At 46.3% G+C, this 22540-nt stretch overlaps 1 protein-coding gene across 1 annotated transcript in view; it reads right to left on the bottom strand.

The window, feature by feature from the left end:
• PGD (phosphogluconate dehydrogenase) overlaps window positions 1-21132 on the bottom strand; it is a 41380-nt gene extending 20248 nt beyond the window's left edge. Inside the window, exons 1-4 of the mRNA XM_068238867.1 lie at window positions 21026-21132; window positions 4072-4147; window positions 2700-2879; window positions 1609-1674 (exon numbers count right to left, since the gene is read on the bottom strand). Coding sequence (XP_068094968.1) covers window positions 1609-1674; window positions 2700-2879; window positions 4072-4147; window positions 21026-21033 — 330 coding nt within the window. The 5' untranslated portion in view covers window positions 21034-21132. The remainder of the gene's footprint in view (window positions 1-1608; window positions 1675-2699; window positions 2880-4071; window positions 4148-21025) is intronic.
• Between the last annotated feature and the right edge of the window lie 1408 nt (window positions 21133-22540).

The following is a 22540-nucleotide window of genomic DNA, read 5'->3' as shown; positions in this document are numbered from 1 at the left end:
CGAATCTGCTGCCAATCGTTCACGCTACACGCCGAATTTCGATCCATTTCGTCCGATCCCGTCGATCGTGCCGTGCGGAAAATAACCGTCGATCGCCCGCGGGTAAAGAGCGCATCGCTAGCGGCGTTCGAGTGCCCGACGACCGACGCAATAGAGCCCGCATACATTACCTGCTCTGCCGGCGCGACTCCAGTCTCCCGGTCACCGCTGCTCTGTCTACGCTCTGGTCTCCAGGTCCGGCATGCCTCACTTCTTCTAGCCCGGCAGGAAGTTTAAACAGTAGAGCGCCCTCTACTGTTTAAACTTCCTGCCGGGCTAGAAGAAGTGAGGCATGCCGGACCTGGAGACCAGAGCGCAGACGGAGCAGCGGTGACCGGGAGACTGCAGTCGCGCCGGCGGAGCAGGTAATGTATGCGGGCGGGGGCAGCAGCAGCAGCACCACCACAACAGATTGTGAACGGTTTCAGGCTGAAATCGGTTCACAATCTGTTTGCTGTAAAGGTAGCCATACGATCCCTCTCTGATCAGATTCGATCAGAGAGGGATCTATCTGTTGGTCGAATCTGATGGCAAATCGACCAGTGTATGGCCACCTTAAGGCTGGGCGTCCCGGATCTCTGCCAGTTCTATGAGGCACACCGTGCTAATGTCTGGCAGGCACAGCAGCGCTGGAAGCTTCATTTTATAGATGTGGCAAAAGCTATTTTTAGACCCCAGAATGCCTGTGGTTCTCAACTCCTGATCTTCCAATAAACTAATCCGGACTGCCCCTCCCCACAGGCTGGCTATTGATCTGCAGCACAACTGTTTTCTGAGCCACAAAAACATCCATTCATTTTTCTTGGCTTACAGACAGAGACTTGCCCTTTCCTCAGCAGAATCCCTTTCCAGTCCCCGTTTTATGACACGCTGCAACAAGTCTATTCCTTGGGGTTGGTCTCATCAAGATTGGAAAGGTGAGCGATCAGCCCTGGCTAATAACGTATTTGCAAGCCAAAGGGCAGCATCCCAACCGTGAAACATGGTGGTGGGAGCATCATGATTTGGGGCTGCTTTGCTCCGGGATGGACTAATACAAGTCACAAGGTAGGAAGGAAAATTTAGATATATGGCAGGAAGATCTCAAGAGCTCAGGAGTCTTCCAAACAGACCGTGTAGGATACCTCCAGACTCGTAGCGACGTGGCTCAAGGTACTGAAGAGGTATGGAGATCGAAGGGGGTGCAGCAAATACTGTAGTTTGGTGAATGGAGAGTTGGTGCAGCATGTACTGTAGAAAGGATAAAGGGGAGGAGCTGCCCTATGTACTCTAAGAATTTGAGCAACAGCACTGACCAAATACGCATGTGAACTATACAGATACTCAAGATAGCATCTCTACAGAGCCGGATCATCCACAAGGCAAACCTAGGCAGTTGCCTAGGGCCCAGAGAGAGTCTAGGGGCCTGGTTAATGCTAGTCCCACCAGGGCAGGGCAGCTGCTTTCTTGCCTAGGGCCCCTTTTCATCTCAATCCATTTCTGCATCTGTAGCTCTTTATTCTGCAGAAAAGAACCGGTCATGTAATGCAGAAATCACCGGATCAGTGGGCGGGCTCAGCACATCCTTACCGTCGTGTCTCTGTATTCAGAGTTGCCGCCATCGATGATAATGTCACCGGCTGACAGCAGCGGCACCTGAAACGGTACAACAAGCTCAGAGCACAGAAGATACAAATCTGCAGCATATAAAACACAAGACACACAATGGAGAAGAGTCAAAATTATTCATAGAAATTGGCATCACTTAGAGCAAACTGACAAAGCAATGTCAACACAGCGCAGGCGGGGAGGGGAGCGGCTTTCACTGGAACAGCGACAGGAGGGAGCCAGGAGATAAGAATTCCAATGATCTAATGGTTACAGCTGCAGATATCACAAGACGACAACACAGGTAAAGGGAGGATGTGAATAAATATTTGGTTGAACTCTATCAACAGTTTGTTGTTTCTACTTGGAGGAAGGAAGTCCACCTCGGCCTCCCCAGATTTGTAAACTTTTTATCGACTTTTATCCTTTTGGCGCCTCGGTTTGCCTATAACACAAGTAAAGGGGCACATACACTGGTCGATTTCAACAATCAGCGGTTGGGGGTTCCATCACGTTCCTGATTATCGCACATGGTTACCGACCATGAAGATTTACGTGCAGGTCCGCTTGATACAGTCAACCAATTTCGTCACTAAATCAGTCAAATCAATGATTGGGCATAATTGTGGCAGCACCCATCTTAATCGGATTCGATAATTATTGAATTGTACGGTCGATGCCAAGTCGCCTGATGTATGGCCATCTGTAACCCTGCACTATTCCTCTGCATAGTGGTATACGACTACTTATTAAAACAGCTTGTGTAGTTGCCCATTTTCAAATGATACAAGATATTTCAGCTCTGTGTTGCATACCAGCCATGTGGTTCCCGCTTCTCCACTGTTTACATACACAATCTTTTCATGGCATGTCTTGGAGCGTACCACACGTGAGTTGGAGTAGTGAAGGTCTACCTTGCCCTAAGGTATCTAGTGAAGGTTTACCTTGCCCTACATGGCCTGTGGTAGGACCATGAATAGTCCGTGTTGCAGCAGCCATCTTGTTTCCCCAAGCCCCTTAGGCTGCCCGAGTTCTGTAATACAGAAAAGTAGGACATTTATAACTCCCCTTACCAAACTCTTGATGAAGTCATCCACCGCCTGGCCTGCTTTCACCAGCATCATTACTCTGCGTGGTTTCTTCAGCTTGGACACCATCTCTTCCAAGGAATGAGCTCCAATAATCTTGGTGCCTTTTGCTTCATTGGCCAAAAACTCATCCACTTTGGACACTGTTCTGTTAAATGCAACAACCTGGAAAAGAGAAGGCGGGATCTAGTCACATGACTCCGCACATTGGATTAAATCACAGCCACACCCTTACAGGCAGGATCCATTCACATCCCAACCAATCCATTCCATGTAATTCCGCTAAATTGAACTTTTTTGTACACAGTGTAAACCCGACCTAGACTAAGATGGAAACAGACTATGACTATGGCAGGATTAGAGTATGAGCTCCTCTGAGGACAGTCAGTGACATGACTATGTACTCTGTAAAGTGCTGCGGAAGTAGAGTAATGGGGAGCAGCACATGGCCATACAGCCGTGATTTTCTGTGTGGCACCACAGGAGGGAGCGAGTCTGTAGCTTTAAAGGACAAGTGAAGTGAGAGATATATGGAGGCTGCCTTATTGATTTTCTCTTAAACAATACCATTTGCCTGGCTGTCCTGCTGATCCTCTGCCTCTAATACTTTAGCCACAGCCCCTGAACAAGCATGCAGATCAGGTGCTCTGACTGAAGTCAGACTAGATTAGCTGCATGCTTGTTTCAGTTGTGCGATTCTGCTACTACTGCAGCCAAAGAGATCAACAGGATGCCAGGCAACTGGTATTGTTTAAAATGAAATAAATATGTCAGCTTCCATATCCTTAGTTCAGTTGTATTTTAAAAAAGTACATTATAAAAGTTGTAAAACGCAAAATAAAATACTTTTGCTCCGATATCTCTGTCACTTACAGTAGGTAGTGAAAATCTGACAGATCTATCATGTTTTAGATTAGTTCATCTCCTCATTGGGGATTCTCAGTCATCTACTTACAAAAGCATTCACTGAATCCCCCATGAGGAAATGGACTTGTACAAAATCTATCAGATCTGTCAGCTTTATACTACTTACTGTGAGTGACAGCAACATGGGAAACAAGTCATATTTGGTGCACTTCACTCCGGGATAAATGTCCTTTGGCAGTTTTTCGTGAGATTGATTCTTTAATGTAAGGAAAATCCCTCTTCAAGAAGGCAAAATTATATTCAGCGTTGTATTATGGGTGGACTATCTATTTTCCATTCCTGTATATGACCTGATTACTTCCTCTCATTGCCCCACATGTACAACAAGTTTGTTTGCAGAACACAGAAGTTACTCCAGATCAGGGAAGTTACATAACAGAGCTGAACCAACCAATTACATCACCTCCTCTCCCCCCCCCCCTCAACTCACCACAAAGCCGTGGTCGTTCATATTCAGGACCAGGTTCTGGCCCATGACAGCCAATCCGATGAGAGCAATGTCCGCCCTGGGGAGAGAAAGAACGTAGGTGACTAGGGGAGATTTTAACGCCTTATCAATAAAATAGTCTTTAGGCCGGTTTTACACCTGGTGGCTGTACACTGTGGTCCAATGCTCCGCCCCCATCAACGTCAAAAACTACATTCATATGACTCGCAGAGTGCACCAACAAGGTCATATACATAGCACCGCCCCCCTACACCCGTCACTCAGTGACGTACTACCTGAAGGACAAAAAGTACGTCACTGGGATTCCCTGTTGTAATCGCATTGTTCCACACCGCCAAAGGTATGCAAATTTTCGGAGTCACCCGCTGACTTGCATGCATTTCACTTTAGCTGCAGAAGTACAACGGTAGCTCCATAGACTTTTATTGCTGTGGTGTTACCCAGCGTGCAGAATAAGAATGCTACACAACAAAACCAGCGTAGTGTTAAAGGGGCCTTAAAGAGACACTGAAGCGAAAAAAAAAATGATATTATGATTTGTATGTGTAGTACAGCTAAGAAATAAAACATTAAGATCAGATACATCAGTCTGTTTCCAGTACAGGAAGAGTTAAACTCCAGTCGTTATCTCTATGCAAACAAGCCATTAAGCTCTCCAACTAAGTTAGTCCTGGAGAGGGCTGTTATCTGACTTTTATTATCTCAACTGTAATTGAACTGTTTACTTTTCCTCTACCAGAGGAGAGGCCATTACTTCACAGACTGCTCTGAAAGACTCATTTTGAATGCTGAGTGTTGTGTAATCTGCACATATTATAGAGTGATGCAATGTTAGAAAAAACACTATATACCTGAAAATAAAAATGAGAATATTTTCTTTGCTGCTAATCTTCTAGTAATTATTCATAGTACACAACCAATTCACTATATCATATTTTTTTTCGCTTCAGTGTCTCTTTAATGGAAACATCCGAGCTACAAATAAAAGTGAGATCTACTTACCTGGGCTTCCTCCAGCCTCTGGCAGCCGCCAAGTCCCTCGCCGCAGCTCCGGTGTCCTGGGATCCCCTCAGTTTTAGATGCCGACCTCATCTGGCAAGGTCGGCATCTGCAACGGAAGGGATCCCGGGACTCTGGAGGGACATGGCGGCTGTCAGGGACTGGAGGAAGCCCAGGTAAGTAGATCTCATTTTTATTAGTAGCTCGGGTGCTTCCTTTAAACCAACAGCAAGCCAGAAAATAATTTTGATGGTACTTTATTCACCACATTTTTGGTATTGTTTCAACTGCAAAATGCTGAAAAATGATCTAGAAGAAAACGTGAATTGAATAGGGGTCCTTAAAGTGAACCCGAGGTGAGAGGGATATGGAGGCTGCCATATTTCCTTTTAAAACAATACCAGTTGCCTGGCAGTCCTGCTGGTCCATTTTGCTGCAGTAGTGTCTAAATAACAGCAGAAACAAGCATGTGGCCAATTTTGTCAGATTCGACAATAATGTCAGAAACACCTGATCTGCCAGCATGCTTGTGCAGAGTGACGAGTCTATGGCTAAAATAGAGGCAGAAGATCAGCAGGGCTGCCAGGCAACTGGTATTGCTTAAAAGGAAATAAATATGGCAGCCTCCATATCCCTCTCGCTTCAGTTGCCTTTTATCTCTGCCAGTTGGCCTGAAGTTCACCTGAGGACAGGAGCCAACAAATTTCACTCCACACCCATCTCCAACAAGCTGCTTCAAGCCATGAATGCTGGTGAAAGCCAATAGTAAATAGAGGCAGCTTTAGAGAGCTCACTGTGTAAACAAGACTCAGCAGAATTCACCGTGAGACGTGAGCATAGACTAGCGCTCACCGCCAAACACAACGATACCGTGCTTAAAGGATAACCGCACCTCTAGAGCAAACTACACCATACAGGCTGCCACTAGAACTACAGCAAATCTGCCCATCAGATTAATCTCTGCACACCTGCATTTTTACTGTTTCTGGGTGGGCGATTTGTTCTTCCCAACATCCGCACATTGCCATGTGAGCATTTCATGACTACCATACAGCCTGTAGTAGACCCAGAGATGGAGACCAGGATCCGCCCGGCAACAGTATTGTCACCAGACCACTCCCACGGCTGCATACATTTCCCATAATGTAAGTGCAGAGGATGCAGAATGTTATATTACCCTCCACTGAAAAACTTATGTTCTCTGCTCATCTCAGCAACTCTAGTCATTCTTACCCTTTCTCTTGCATTAAGCAAAGCTGCACTGGTATAGATGGAGGTGAACAGACACAGGAACTAGCTGAATTCAAAATTCCACACCCTATAACTGGCCATTCAGAAAACCAATTAAAATAAATGTTTTGGGCAGTGACCATCAGTGCAGAAATTACACTGACCGGGGGCTGTACAATGACATGGGCTGGGGGTGCCATGACTGCCCACCCCACCATTGTTTTCTAACTACATTGCTGCTGCTTGCCCCACCTCCCCAACCCACTGTCCAACCCCTGAGGATGCTGCACTATCCTCAGTGACTGCTCAATGGATTGAGGAAGGCGGAGTCACAGGATAGGGGGTGCCAAAGACTGTGATAGGGGGAGATAAGGGTAGAGAGAGTGGGCAGGGAGACTGTAGGTGCTGGGTAGGTAGAGGAAAGCTGTGATGGGTGGGAAATTCTTGAATTACATTAGTAAGGAGGTTGTTTAGCATAGTGCCACATTAGAGGAAGGATGGGGCAGCAGCAGCAGCAGTTCTTGAATACTCCCCCCCCCCCTCCCCCCATAAATATCTACACCAGAGGTGCCAACACTTTTTCAGCTTGTGAGCTACTTAAAAAAAAAAAATGTACAGAGTAACCAAGCAGCTCAGGGTGACCAAAACCACTAGGAATGTAGAAGGGAATAGAAGAGACCAATACAATCCTAGTGGTTTGGGCCATCCCGAGCTGCTTGGTTACTCTGTTGTACTGGTCCAAGCCCTATCCCATACAGCCATATCAATCCCTGCCATGTACTGATGAGGACCGAAAGCCCGAAACAGGCTGTCTACATGTGGGGTTGGTGTGGCTGTGTAATATTTAAGGCTATAGGCTTGCTATACACCAGCGGCTCTGGATGCTTGCCTGGCATACAGGGGCAAAAAGGAATAATTTGCATATTCAGTAGTGGAGCATTGTGGGTAACCACAAATGTTCACTTATAGCTGAATTATTGCAGATTTCCTTCAGTTTTAAGAAGGCAAATTTCACCAAGCTTTAAAAAAAAAATAAATAAAAAAAAAAAAATCAGCAAGTCAAAATCATCTACCTATATACAATTTTAGGATCACACTTGTATATACAGAATGAAAAGTGGGGTAGGAATCTACCATGAAGTCCTTCGTGATCTACCGATAGATTGCGATCCACCTAATGGTCAACCCTGATCTACACTGTTCCATTTGTAGAACTGAAAATACTTTGGTCATTTCCTTGATATTAGAAGGAATTTTCCATGTTAAAGTCACAGCTCTTCGATATAGATTTACTTTTTCGCTTTAGAAACATTACAAACCACAGCTTCTGAATCATCTGTTCTTATGTCTACCAGATTTCCTTCCAATCATCTTAAGTAAAGCTCTCGAGATAGGCCAGGCCAGGCCAGGATTGGGTTGGTTGAGGCTAAGTGCAGATCACCAGGAAACGAGCTTAAATGATATTCTTGATGTTCTATTTTGTATCTCAATAGGTGTCAGTCTAACGTCCACTTCAATAAGTTCAATCACTAAAGTAAATGGAGTACAAAAGGGGGGGGGGGGGGACCTCCGGTACCGAGACTCTCGTGGTTACACTGAGGTGGGAGTATAGTTGTTGTAGTATAATTCTACATATTCCCTGTATGCCAATATATGAGGGAGCTGAAAATAGAGGCTCTCAATATCAGGGGTTGATAGTATAAGAGGCATTTTAGATATGGGAACTATAGGTTTATAATTTTAAGAGCAAAGTTTATGCCGCTTGGAATTTGTCCAATCAGAAGTAAAAAAGGAAGTTGATCTGATTGGTCCAATTCCAAGTTGCAGACAAGACAGAATGATTGACATCCCAAATGAGCAGCTCTACAGTAGTATACGCTGCCACATCCTACAGTGGCCTGCAGTGTGTATAAGGTGGAGTACCTACAAGTTATCTGAAACTTTGGCGTAACCTAGGCAGGATAGTTGACAGACTAGCAGTTCTTGGGTCAGGTACTGAGAAGTACGCTGCAGATCAAAGAAAAAGACAAATACTTAATTGCGCTTTTCTCCTGGCGGACTCAAAGCGCCAGTGCTGCAGCCACTAGGACGCGCTCTATAGGCAGTAGCAGTGTTAGGGAGACTTGCCTAAGGTCTCCTGCTGAATAGGTGTTGGCTTACTGAAGATTCGAACGCTGGTCTCCTGTGTCAGAGGCAGCCCTTAAAGAAAACCTATACTGAAAATTAAAAGTTAAAATAAGCATACACAAGTCATACTTACCTCCTTTGTAGTCTACTCCTCAATCTATTTTTCCTCTCCTGCGTACTGTTTGTCCACTGTGATCAAAAGAATTCTCCGTCCTCCATTTTGAAAATGGCTATTACCCCATAACAGCTTCCTGGTCAGCACACTGTTAAACTGTAACATCGCCCACTTGAGCCATAGGGAAACATGGACATTACCGGGTACATCAGTTCTCCTCTCAGCTCCAACTGGCAGCAACTGATATATTTCAGTTCTGACAAAATGTTGTCAGAACTGGAAGGGATCATTGTCAGAAGAAAATGGTGAGCTTCTGAAAGGAACTGATGGCAAGGTAACTATGTAATGTTCATTTGAAGTTACCTCATGTGTTTATTTTAAATAATTTTACTCAGTACAGGTTCTCTTTAACCATTACACCGCCAGCCACCACTATCCAGATCAGGTACTGTTAGGTCTACAGTGCAGCAGGTTAAGAAGAGGCAACCTAGAAAATTGTCATGTTTGCGATCTGCAAATATGGCCATAGATGGGTGAGGGTACAGAAAGCAGAGGACAGGGATGAGGACTGCTTGATGATCTATGGCAGCGCATGGTGCGTCCAAATTTCCTGTGCAGTTTTTGCCTGTCTCGGGAGGAAGCACTCATGATAACAGCAAATCTTTAACATTAGGTGGCAGTAAGTGTATCTATTTGTACATTAACAGTGTGTTTTGTGGATATGCCCCCACTTCATCAGGTTTCTTGCCTTAAAGGACAACTATTGCAAAAAATTAAGAACACATATGAGATTGGCATTTGTCCCATTATAAAATGATCTTATTCCTACTTCTCTGTCACTTGAGCAGTAAACAGTACAAATCTCACAGGTTTCAGATTAGTCCATCTCCTCAAGTGGGATTCTCAGATATTTTTTTTTTTATTATTTACAAGACCACTTACTGAATTGCTGTTACTACTGTCCAACTGCCAAATGTGCAAACAAGTAGGGGAGCTGGCTGATATCTTTGTATAGATTCTTTCCAGGGAATGCTTTTGTAAAAAATAAAAAGGTAATACTGATAATCTCCCATGAGGAGATGGACTAGTCCAGAATCTGTCAGCCTTCTTTGGAAGAAGAAAAGTAATTCATAGTGCATTTTACTGTGGAAGAAATGTACATTTTATATGTATGCATTTTAAATTCAAATTGTTTTTATGATCGTTCTTGAATGGCAGGAATTCACAAGACATACATCAGGCAACTTGGTGCTTATAAATCGGATGAAAATCGGTGTCACCAAGTGCACGCCCAATCAACGATGCAACCAATTTCAGACCGAAATTGGTTGCATGGATTGGTCAGACATGCTGCAAGATGTAGGGCCAATTTGCTTGATCAGATGTGCATCAGTGACGGCTAGCGCAATCACAAACTCCCAAGGCTGTCCCTTCTAATGTGACCGCTCCTTGGTCCATACACTTGCCCCACGTGGTTGCACATTAGGGGGACAGCGTCGGACCGGCAAGGCAGCATCACAAGGCCGATCCTGGGTCAAGTTCAGCATGAGATCAGGAATCGGCTTGCAGTGTATGGGCAGCCGACAGATCTTTCCCTAATCAGATTCGATTAGAGAGAGATTTGTCTCTTGGTCGAATCTGCCCATCATCCCCTGATGTATGGCTACCGTTATGTCTTCTCATGACAGGGGCACTTTAACAAAAGATTTCCCGGAGGGGGGGGGGGGGGGGGGGGGGGACTCCCGCCGTAATCCCGCTAGGTAAGCAGGATCATTTCACTTTAGATAGTTATATGGGCATTATTCAGCACCTGGGCACGATCGCTTGGAAGCGCTCTTTGTGGATGTGTTTACTTCTCATGTTTTGACATGTATTTGTATTTATATTGTAGTTTTGCACAGTTCGTGTAGGCTCTCAGTGTGTACGCGGGTCCCCAATAGTTTCTGGTTGGGTGCGGGAGTGCACACGATTGCCTGGATTAGGCCTGAAAGATTTTAGGAAAAAATTGAATTGAGCGATTTTTGTCTGAAATAACGATTGATTCGATTCACGATTACATTCAAATCAAGCTTTGCTCCTCCTCTGTGCCAGTTTGTTCCCCCTCTGCCTCCTCTGGTTATCTCTCTTGCCCCTTTTGTATCTTTGTGCCTGCTCTGTTTCTCTCTGTGTCTCTTTCTGTGCCCCCTCTGTGTCTCTTTGTGCTCCTTCTGTGTCTCTGGTGTCTCTCTGCCCCCTCTGTGGCTCTCTTTGTGCCCGTTCTGTGTCTCTCTGTGCCTCCTCTGCCCCCCAAGCTGCAGCAGTGCTGGACATAGTTTCCAGCACGAGTCCAGCGATGCCTGTATCCACTTCACCGCCTGCAGGCTCTAATGCACGGAATACTTCCTGTATGTCATGTGAGATACTTCCTGTATGTCATGTGACATACAGGAACCCAGAGTTCTGTCAAGCACAAGAGCCGGCATACAATGTTAGAGTACGGACAGCATTGGACTCGTGCGGAAGGTATGTCCAAAGTTGCGGGTCGCATGCACCGGGACTTTGAGGAGGTTTGAAGCCGCTTCTTTTTAAACTTCCCCCATGTGGAAATGACGTGATCGCGATAATTGCCACTTTGACGATTCTGAAATTGTGATCTTGGTGATTGCGATTTCGGTTTAAATTCGATTTATCTTTCAGGCCTAGCCTGGATGTCATTTTGTTGATAGTTTTTTTGCACATTATTTGCAGAGGTGAGGTTGTACATGTGTGTATGCGCACACACCTTACTATTTTGTGAGGGCGTGGGCATGCACACATTTTCTTATTAGTCTGTATGTTTACAGCACGGGACACTTATCTGCAGGGAGCTGGCATACTGCACTCATATAATTTATTGGTATCATCACTTTTTCACTGGTTTCCTGCATTGGACTAGTGGATGATGTATTAAAGGAGAGATCTATAGCTAGAGATATATTTTATAATACGTATAGACGGAGTGACTTCATACCGATTATAAATCGGAATATACCAGGAGACCTCATGTTTTTATGGATTTAGTTTGTGTACAATAAAGATTTTCAGTCTTCAGAGTCATGGTAAGTGATTTATTCATATGGGCCCTGAAAGGTCGTCTTTTTTTAATTTGTTTATGGGATTTTCCATGGCCAACGGGTATAATTTATGTGCATTGTATGGATAGTGCTCAATCTCTTGTGTATACTTATGATAGGTCTATTGCTGGAATCTGCCCATCATCCCCTGATGTATGGCTGCCTTTATCTTCTCATGTCAGGGGCACTTTAACATAAGATAGGTAGTGACACAGAGCAGGAAGTACATGGAGGAAGCACGCTCTGAGAATGTAGGCGGAAGTTGGCGCAGGTGGAATTACAAGATGCTGCAATAGTGTTCCAAGCTAAGCTGCTCTGATCTGACACACCTTACTGGAGGCAGAGAGGTGAGTCCTTATTTACCACAGTGACTCATAACAGCAGAACTGCTGGAGTACCTGGAAGGAAAACAGCGCTGTGGAAAAATAAAAAACAGCAGCTATGGGCCCTCCTGGAGGGAACAACAAACTAAAAGTGGAGCAGTCATAAGCTGAACACTTTATAGTTTATTACAAAAAGGTGTGAAAAACAAATGATTGTCCCGCTTCATATAGAGGTTTCAGATACTTTTCTAGAAAGCCCCACTGCTCACATCCCGGCTGCTCCCTAGAATGACCCCCACAGCCGATGGGAGTAAAAATAAACCAGCGCTGGTAAATCTTCTGGACTGAGGAGATTACTACAGAGGATTATCGACATCTCTGGGAACTACGCACCTGGCCGGAAGACCCTGAGCAAGAAAACGCCAACAACGGCCAATCTGCTGCCCTGGGGACAGAAGTGTCAAGAAAACAAGAACACCTTTTCCTCCAGGAGAAGGCTGGGCTGAAAATAAATGAATAAGCAGAACCATAAACAGGCTGTTTCTACACTCTGAGATTTACTATCTTCCTGAACCAGCATAAAAATACAACAATACTGATCAGTGAGATAAAAATTCTGGCTTGCAAGTACAATTCAAGCAAATTGCATGATGCTTGGAATCAAGCCAATCAGAACTTTAAGTGTAACTCTGGTACAACAAGAAATACTTACCTCCCCAGAAACGGGAAGCCACTGGATGCTATAGAAGCTTCCCGCAACATCCTCCAGTACGCCGTCGCCGAGCACGGACCCCAGGAGATTACAGACAAGGGGTTGTCAGTGTCAATCCTCAGGGCCGCACATGCGCAGGCACGGCTGTGCTTGTGCCGGTAGAGGAACGCATCCCCGATGCTAAAGTGAACCAGAGACGAAGCACCCTCATGTATTTTACCATATATATCAGTGGGAACATTAGAGAAAACACCTACCCTGCTCTCTGTTTCATCTTTCACTGCTCAGCCTGCTTGTTACCAGCCCTGATAAAATCCCCGACAGCATTCAGTCTAGCTTTGCTCAGGAATCATTATAGCTGAGTCTGTCTTCTCTGATGTCTTTTCAAGCCCAAGCCTGCCCCTTGTGGCTCTGCTATAATGATTCCTGAGCAGGGGCGCAGCAATAGGGGTTGCAGAGGTTGTGACCGCATCGGGACCCTTGGGCCTGAGGGGCCCCGAAGGGCCCTCCCTCAATTACAGTTTTAGCACTCTATTGCTCATAATAATCACCCCTATAGATACTTTGAATAGTGGTAATCATTAAACTGTTTCCCATCCCCTTCTTGCACCTCTGACACTGTAGTTGCCATTGGCAGGGATTGCTATGTATAGAGTGCTTGGGGGTAATCAGTAACAAGCTGTTCCCCATCCCCTTCTTGTACCTCTGACACTGTAGTTGCCATTGGCAGGGATTGCTATGTATAGAGTGCTTGGGGGTAATCAGTAACAAGCTGCTTCCCATCCCCTTCTTGCACCTCTGACACTGTAGTTGCCATTGGCAGGGATTGCTATGTATAGAGTGCTTGGGGGTAATCAGTAACAAGCTGCTCCCCGCCCCCTTCTTGCACCTCTGACACTGTAGTTGCCATTGGCAGGGATTGCTATGTATAGAGTGCTTGGTGGCAATCAGTAACAAGCTGCTCCCCGTCCCCTTCCTGCACCTCTGACACTGTAGTTGCCATTGGCAGGGATTGCTATGTATAGAGTGCTTGGGGGTAATCAGTAACAAGCTGCTCCCCGCCCCCTTCTTGCACCTCTGACACTGTAGTTGCCATTGGCAGGGATTGCTATGTATAGAGTGCTTGGTGGCAATCAGTAACAAGCTGCTCCCCGTCCCCTTCCTGCACCTCTGACACTGTAGTTGCCATTGGCAGGGATTGCTATGTATAGAGTGCTTGGGGGTAATCAGTAACAAGCTGTTCCCCATCCCCTTCTTGCACCTCTGACACTGTAGTTGCCATTGGCAGGGATTGCTATGTATAGAGTGCTTGGTGGCAATCAGTAACAAGCTGTTCCCCATCCCCTTCTTGCACCTCTGACACTGTAGTTGCCATTGGCAGGGATTGCTATGTATAGAGTGCTTGGTGGTAATCAGTAACAAGCTGCTCCCCATCCCCTTCTTGCACCTCTGACACTGTAGTTGCCATTGGCAGGGATTGCTATGTATAGAGTGCTTGGGGGTAATCAGTAACAAGCTGCTCCCCATCCCCTTCTTGCACCTCTGACACTGTAGTTGCCATTGGCAGGGATTGCTATGTATAGAGTGCTTGGGGGTAATCAGTAACAAGCTGCTCCCCATCCCCTTCTTGCACCTCTGACACTGTAGTTGCCATTGGCAGGGATTGCTATGTATAGAGTGCTTGGGAGTAATCAGTAACAAGCTGTTCCCCATCCCCTTCTTGCACCTCTGACACTGCAGTTGCCATTGGCAGGTTCTGGTGCGCCGTATCAATTGTTATGTATAGAGTGCTTGGGGGCCCCATTGTGAAACTTGCGTCGGGGCCCACAGCTCCTTAGCTACGCCACTGTTCCTGAGCAAAGCCAGACTGAATGCTCAGTTGGGGATTTTATCAGGGCTGATAACAAGCAGGCTGAGCAGTGAAGGATGAAACAGAGAGCAGGGTAGGTGTTTTCTCTAATGTCCCCACTGATATATATGGTAAAATACATGAGGGTGCTTCGTCTCTGGTTCACTTTAGCATCGGGGATGCGTTCCTCTATGCGTGGTCTCTGTATACACGAGGGTGCATCGTCTCTGGTTCACTTTAAGGAGGGTCCCAGATAGCGTCAGAGGTCAGCTTGGAGAGACTCCATCTCCTTAAGTATTTACATGTTTAACGCCTCAGGTTCTTTTTAAATGAAGTTGATCTGATTGGCCCATTTCCAAGTTGCGTACAAGACAGAATAATTAACATCCCAAATGATCACAGGTCAGAAGTCTACATTGCCACATCCTAAAGCGTTCCTCACCTCCTACAAAGCGTGTATAATTGTGTACCTGCAAGTTATCAGAGTGTGGAGAAGTGGTCATCTTTCTGAGCTGTAATGATGGCCATAAATGGGAGGACATTAGGGGTGGTCAAGCAAATAATTCTAATGGATTATGCAAACTGATCAACTGGTCCATTTTCTGCATAAACTTGGAATTATTTGCCTCTCATTGAAACATCTAACTGACAGCAGTCTGATTATTCCTAGGCCTAAAATCCATTGAGGAGTAGTGATCAATTCACCATCTTGCACCTTTAAAGAGGACCAGTTGCAAAACTCTTAAAATTTAAAACACATACAAATAAGAAGTACATTTTTCCCCCCTGAGTAAAATGAGCCATAAATCACTTTTATCCTACGTTGCTGTCGCTTGCAGTAAGTACTAGAAATCTGACATTACCAACAGATTTTGGACTAACCCATCTTCTCATGGGGGGGGGGGGGGGGGGGGTTCTCAGGGTTTTCTTTATTTTTAAAAGCACTTAGAGAATGGCAGTTGCTCCGTCTAACTGCCAAAACAGTGTGCAGCGAGCAGGGAGGCTGGCCAGCATCTTTATATTAATCATTTTCAGGGAATGTCTTTATAAATAAAGGCCATGCTGAGAATCCCCCATGAAGAGATGGACTAACCCAAAACACGGCAATGTCAGATTTCTACTACCTACTGTAAGTGACAGCAACATAGGAGAAAAGTAATTTATGGCGCATTTTACTCTGGGAGAAATGTATTTTTTATTTGTATGCAATTTAAATGTTAAGATTTTCGCAACAGTTCCTCTTTAACTAGACAGTAAACTAATCTTACATTGATTGCAGTGCTTTCTTCCTTGGATACCCTACAAAGCTAGGCAGCCATTAGTCACCTGCCACCTGTCCCTTTCCATATCTCAATAAATTTCCACTATCACCAATCCTACTTTGCAGGGCTGTGGAGTCAGAGTTGGAGTCGAGGAGTCGGAGGCATTTTGGGTACCTGGAGTCGGAGTTGGCAGTTTTGTAAACTGAGGCGTCAGAGTTGGAGTCGGAAGATTTTTGTACCAACTCCACAGCCCTGCTACTTTCAACCAATAATCCGAAAGAAATTGATCAGAAGTTACTCATTTGGGCATGCACAGTTTCTGTCTCTCTCAAAAACTGTTCTCTGCCAGGAAAGACTTTTACATGCCTGTAATTGCTAATCAGTGAGAATATATCCCGACTAGTTCCCCTCTGGAGAGAAACTGTCACTTGCATACTTGTAGTTTAACTCTTTCAGGCAGAGATAAAAAAAAAAAAAAAAAAAAAAAGGAACACAGCCTAGCTGTTTGTGTGCTTGGCACCTTACATACACATGTCTATCTCATGTCACCTCAGGTATCCTTTAATATGGTCATGGCCTTCACCTTTTAGCCCCTGGAAAATAGCGGAATCTCGGCAATCATCTGAATGCCTAAATATGATTTAACATTCACTGCAAAGCAGTGCTCTTCAACCAACCAAGATCATCTACACTATTGGCATTAAACAAAAAGTTTAAAAAATGTGTGCGTCTCCATCTACTTTTAACTCCTTGCGGCATTAAGTAAGGGGTACTGATGTGATAATGAGCCCCCTCCCCTTGGGAGGGGGAACGCCTGTAGTACTGAGGAAAGTCACATGGTCCTCAAAGTTAACACTAAAACTAAGAGGGGAGGAACCTTTTCCTCTGAAAGCAGAAGCTGATCTATTAGTCATTTTCAGTAGTTACTCATCTACAAAATATCTGGCCACTAAGTCCTAATATGATAGGAGGCACATCTATAGAAGGCATATTCTGTATAGGTCACACCAGGTTTTATTTGCTGAAAATGTACATAAAGTGCAAACCATTTTGAGAACCTCAAAGTCACACATAAAATAAGTAAGTACAAAGCAGGCATAGGCCTGGGGCACACCAGAGGAGTTTTTCTGAGCGTTTTGAGTTTTTAAATCTGCTGCTAATGTTATCCTATGTGTCTGCACACTGGAGCAATGAGGTTTTGTAAAAAAACCCATAGCATTACATTGGGAAGAGCTTTTGAAACCTCTAAAAGCTCTTCCCAATGTAATGCTATGGGTTTTTTACAAAACCTCATTGTTCCAGTGTGCACAGACACATACGATAACATTAGCAGGAGATTTAAAAACTTAAAACGCTCAGAAAAACTCCTCTGGTGTGCCCCAGGCCATATTTAGATAGGGTTGGTCAATTAGATGCTAATTGTGCCGAGTTGATGCAGGAGTAAACAAATTTGTATTCAAATATATGCAGTTAAGAAACCGAGCAATTGAATTCCACCTCAGGGGTTTGCACGCAATGTGTGAATTAATGCTGCAAGATGTAAGTTTTTTTCACGCATGCAAAAACGTGAACGTAATTTAGCAAATTTTAGCAGAAAAGCGATTCTCCATTGACGTTGACTAGATGTGCAGCGAACGCATTTTTCGCACATTCACATGACAATTTTAATAAGTGTGAACTTTGCCTAATGTTTAGCAGAATCCCATGAGTTTTCCAATATGTTCTATGGCTTAAACGCATGAGATTCTGCTGCTAAGTGTGACCCTGGCCTTAGGGAATAGCGTATGGGTTTTTATCTTTAGTTTAGGGCAGTAATCTGCAAGCTGTTAAGGAACTACAAGTCCCACAATGCATTTGCTTTTATGAATCATGACTGTGGCTGTCTCCTGCAATGCATTGTGGGACTTGTAGTTCCTTAACAGCTGGAGAGCCAAGTTTGCAGATCACTGGCTTAGGGGATGATGTTAGGAAGGGGCAGTTTTGTAAAGAAAATCGGCTAGGTTAAAAAGGCAGAGTTCTCCCCAGGCTCTTTTAGGCGGGTGCTCCACCCGGCTACTATTGGTGAGCCCCCGGCTGTCATCGGCTCGCCTCCTCCTATGCTGTAATCAGAGTTGTGCACAGAAGCACCGGCCCTGCATTCTATCATCTCGCCCCACCGGGCTACTTTCTGATGCCACCCGGCTGGGAAAAAATCTGGGAAGAAGACTGGTTAAAGGGTGCCTAAAGTGAAATAAATCTAGCCATCTTAACTTACCTGGGGCTTCTTACAGCCCCCTCGGTCCCTCTTCATCATTCCAAGCTGCTCTGTTCACTCCCTGCCTCCCTCTGTAAGCTGGGTGACACAGCCAGTCACAGACCACTGCAGATCAGGGCCCCGCCCCTCCTGCTCCGGTCCCCAGGAGTGTCCTGCGCATGCATTGTAGCAATGTTTACTGACTGTGCAAGCACAGACCGCTCCTGACCACGTGAGCACAATGACGGAGGCGGGGCGGGTGGGGTGGGGGCACGCATGCAACTTTCACAGGGGCAGAGATGCTGAACATAGCAGTGCAGAAGAGGGAACAGAATGACTACAGGGGCTGGAAAAAGTCCCAGGTAAGTTAACTTACCCCATTCTATTGACTTTAGATTCCCATTAAAGCGGACCTGAACTCAGAACCTCTGCTCTAAAAGATAAGCAACAGCATAGTAACCTTTAAAGAAAAACATCTTCGTTGCAGCTGGAACAAATCCTGCAATAAATATGCAGTGTCTACTTCCTGCTTTCTTGGAAGCAGACAGAGATAACATCCTAGGTTTACAAATTAGCTGTTCTGCTGAGGCAGCCAACTGACACAGCTGAGAGATCAAATTACAGTTGTAATTACTCACAGATAAGGTGGAATCAGACAGACTAAACTCTCTAAATACATACAGGATGCATTTCACTGTGTTTTCATCGTGCCCTGTGTAAAATTTCAGCTCCATTGTGAAGGGGCTCTTTCAGACAGATGGCAGAACAGTGCATTTCTCGTGCTGTAATCAGTAATTCATGGGAGGATTTAGCAACACTGGCTCGTGCATGTGATGGCCGCCACTGTTGCACGCTTGCAGATGCCTGCACAGACCTGGCAGGTGGACAGGAACGGCTGACAGGCTGGCTAATTGGACCGTTGTGGGCCATTTGTGTAAAAAAAGCTGTCGGATCTGTGGTCAGCCATTTTAGAAAAAGAAAAAAAAAAATTGACAGGGGAGATGGAAGGAAACCAGTAACAAAAAAAAACCAAACAAACAAAAAAATTAGTAATATATACACAGACACACTGTCCATCACAGACACAGCGTCACCATGGCAGCAATGTAATGTCACCATCAGCTGTCAGCGTGGAGAGATGTGACATCCCTCCAGTTTCCGACTCACAGAGAATACAGAGGAGCCTCTGTGGGGACACACACAGCAGGGTAACAGACAGTGGAAGGGACACATCACACTGTGACATCACTAGAGTGCAAGCTCTTCTGCAGGACAGCTGCACAGTGTGAAAGTAACCTTGAGGCAATGAAAGCAAAAGGATTTATACTTACCTGGGGCTTCCTGCAGCTCACTGTAGTCCGTCTGCTCCCTCCATGTCTGTCCAGTCCGCTCCATTCTGGCACTGTGGTGTCTGCAACCTAGCACGGTTGCGGGCCACTGCGCATGCGCTGTTCTGGGCTGTGTGCCTCCCTCCATCGCGCTCCAGTGGCTGGGAGCATACTGCGAATACACAGATACAGTCTTAACAAACCACACATGTGCGGGTTGCTCCCAGCCAGGGTAGCGCAATCAGCAGGACTGCACATGCACACAGTGGCCATGGTAACAGAAGAACAATCAGGTGCACATGGCCAGGACAGCACATGCACAGCAGCCTGAAACCTAGCCAGTCACAGACTTTACAGTGGCACAATAGACAGGACATCACGTGAGCTGACAGACTACAGGGAGCTCTAGGAAGGCCCAGGTAGAGGAAATGATTTTGCTTTCAAAGTCTCAGGTTTACTTTAACCACTCGGCAACCTCTGCCACGCTTATCTACGCCCCTTAAAAATTCATCTGAGTCACAGGGGCGTAGATAAGAGACTCCTGTTTATTTCCCTGCTGTGCGCACGCGTCGGGCACCCGCTGATCCGTGATTGGCTGATGTGAACAGATGTTCACAGAGCCAATCAAAGTGCTTGCAAGTTTGAATGAGCACTGGCAAAGCCAATAACAGTGCTCATTAATTCAGAATGTGTGTAAACATTGTATCAGTCACTATGCTGTTACAGTTACTGAGATCACTTGTGAGAGGATCTCAGATAACTAACAGCATTAGTGACAGATCAGCATCAGTGAGTTTTCTTTAAATAAATTATACCCCCCCCCCCCCCCCCATTAACCCTTGCCTCCCTGAAATGTGCTGTGGTTTTTAGGTGAAAAACCCTGTGGTTGAGGTGTGGTTAAACGACTTACGTAACAGCTCCGGTCCTCTCTGGGGTCGCGCTGGCAGCCTGTAAGGACTGCCGACCCCCAATGGCTCGGTGCTTCTGTACGTACAAGAGCCCTGCTTGGGCACATTTGTGCGTAGGGCGGGCGCACGCCAGTGCATGCGCAGAATGCACCAACTCACCAGGGGTCGGCAATCCTTACAGGCTGCCAGCGGGACCCCAGAGAGGACCAGGAATGGAAGAAGCCCCAGGTAAGTAAACTACATGTATGTTTTTGCCTCATGAGTCCTTTTATTATAAACAAACATATAACAACACTCCCCTCAGAGAGCAACCAGCAGCCCCCCAGATAGACAAAGAGCGCAGCAGCCCCCCCAGATACACACAGAGCACAGCAGCCCCCCCAGATAGACACACAGAGGACAGCAGCACCCCAGATAGACACACAGAGGACAGCAGCACCCCAGATAGACACAGAGGGCAGCAGCCCCCCAGATAGACACAGAGGGCAGCAGCCCCCCAGATAGACACAGAGGGCAGCAGCCCCCCAGATAGACACACAGAGGACAGCAGCGCCCCAGATAGACACAGAGGGCAGCAGCCCCCCAGATAGACACACAGAGGGTACAGCAGCAGTAGACAGAGTACAGTACAGCAGCCCCCCAGATAGACACAGAGGGCAGCAGCCCCCCAGATAGACACACAGAGGGTACAGCAGCAGCCCCCCAGACAAGCAGCAGAGTAGAGCAGCACAGCAGCCCCGGCCCCTCCCATCACTCACTGTGCCATGGTTGTTGTGTGACGTCACGCTGCTGCTCTCCTCTCTCCTCGCGCTGTGCGTGTGACAGATTCCCAGCCTCAGCCCTGACTTCTCTCTCTCCTGACAGCCGCCGTCACCCCGCCCTCAGCGGCCATTGGTAGAGACAGGTGAGATGGGCGCGGCGCAGCTGGAGGTCAGCCTATGGGGGGAGCCGGTCCCTCGGCAGGCGGTGGAAAGACCAATCAGACCAGAGCAATCATTAGCCGAGCGATTGACCCCTTCACTTCCTGAGCAGAGCAGAGGGCGCTGAGGCGGCATGACTGGCAGAGGAGGAGTCATGTGCCACCCTGAGTGACAAGCCAGAGCTGCCTGGGCAATGCTAATGCTAACTATATGTACATCACAGTGCATAGGGGAGGTGTCCTCATACATGCAGGAGCCCATTCCAAACTCTGCAGCACCCCCTGCCTCACTCTCTGCCACCATCACTGTACCTGACAAGGGGAGAGACCTAAAGTATATTTGGCATTAAAGGGACACTTAAAGAGGAATTCCAGTGAAAATTATGTGATAAAATAAGTGCTTCATTTTTACAATAATTATGTATAAGTGATTTAGTCAGTGTTTGCCCATTGTAAAATCTTTCCCTGATTTACATTCTGACATTTATCCCATGGTGACATTTTTACTGCTGGCAGGTGATGTCAGTGGAAGGAGATGCTGCTTGCTTTTTTTTGCAGTTGGAAACAGCTGTCAACAGCTATTTCCCACAATGCAATGAGGTTCACAGACAGGAAATTGCCAGGTCCATGGTCCTCACGGTTTCCTGTGGGAGGGGCTACACCACAATATCAGCCATACAGAGCCCCCCTGATGATCCATTTGTGAAAAGGAATAGATTTCTCATGGGAAAGGGGGTACCAGCTACTGATTGGGATGAAGTTTAATTCTTGGTCATGGTTTCTCTTTAAGGCAACTAAAAAAATGAGTTTTACTCACCTGGGGCTTCTACCAGTCCCCTGCAGCTGTCCGGGCAGTGCCCACACAGTCTCGCTCCGATGCTCCTGTCCCCCGCCGGCAGCCACTTCCGTTTTTGGCGACAGGCCTGGGAACGCGAGTGATTCTTCGCGTTCCTGGCTGCAACAGCGCCCTCTCTACTGCTATTGCGGCCAGTAAAGTGAAGATTCACGTTCCCAGGCCTATTGCTGCCTGTCGCCGAAAACGGAAGTGGCTGCTGGCAGGGGACAGGAGGATCGGAGGGACACAGCGAGGGCACACGGACAGCTGCAGGGGGCTGGTAGAAGCCCCAGGTGAGTAAAACTCATTTTTTTTTAGTTGACTTAAGTGTCCCTTTAAGGGGTGAAGGGGTAACGAACGGGCAGTTACAGTAATCTCTGAGACGCCTGTCACTCACGAATGGGACGCTCGCCAAGGAGCTTGCAATCTAGTTCCTGCCATCAAATCACTAACTGTCCTCAGAGGAGCTTATAATGTAATCCCTGCCATCACTTTACCAACTGTCCTCAGAGAAGCCTA

The sequence above is a fragment of the Hyperolius riggenbachi genome, chromosome 6, assembly GCF_040937935.1.
Source record: "Hyperolius riggenbachi isolate aHypRig1 chromosome 6, aHypRig1.pri, whole genome shotgun sequence".
Lineage (NCBI taxonomy): Eukaryota > Metazoa > Chordata > Amphibia > Anura > Hyperoliidae > Hyperolius > Hyperolius riggenbachi.
Note: the sequence above shows the minus strand (reverse complement) of the source record. Positions and strands in the feature narration are given on the sequence as shown.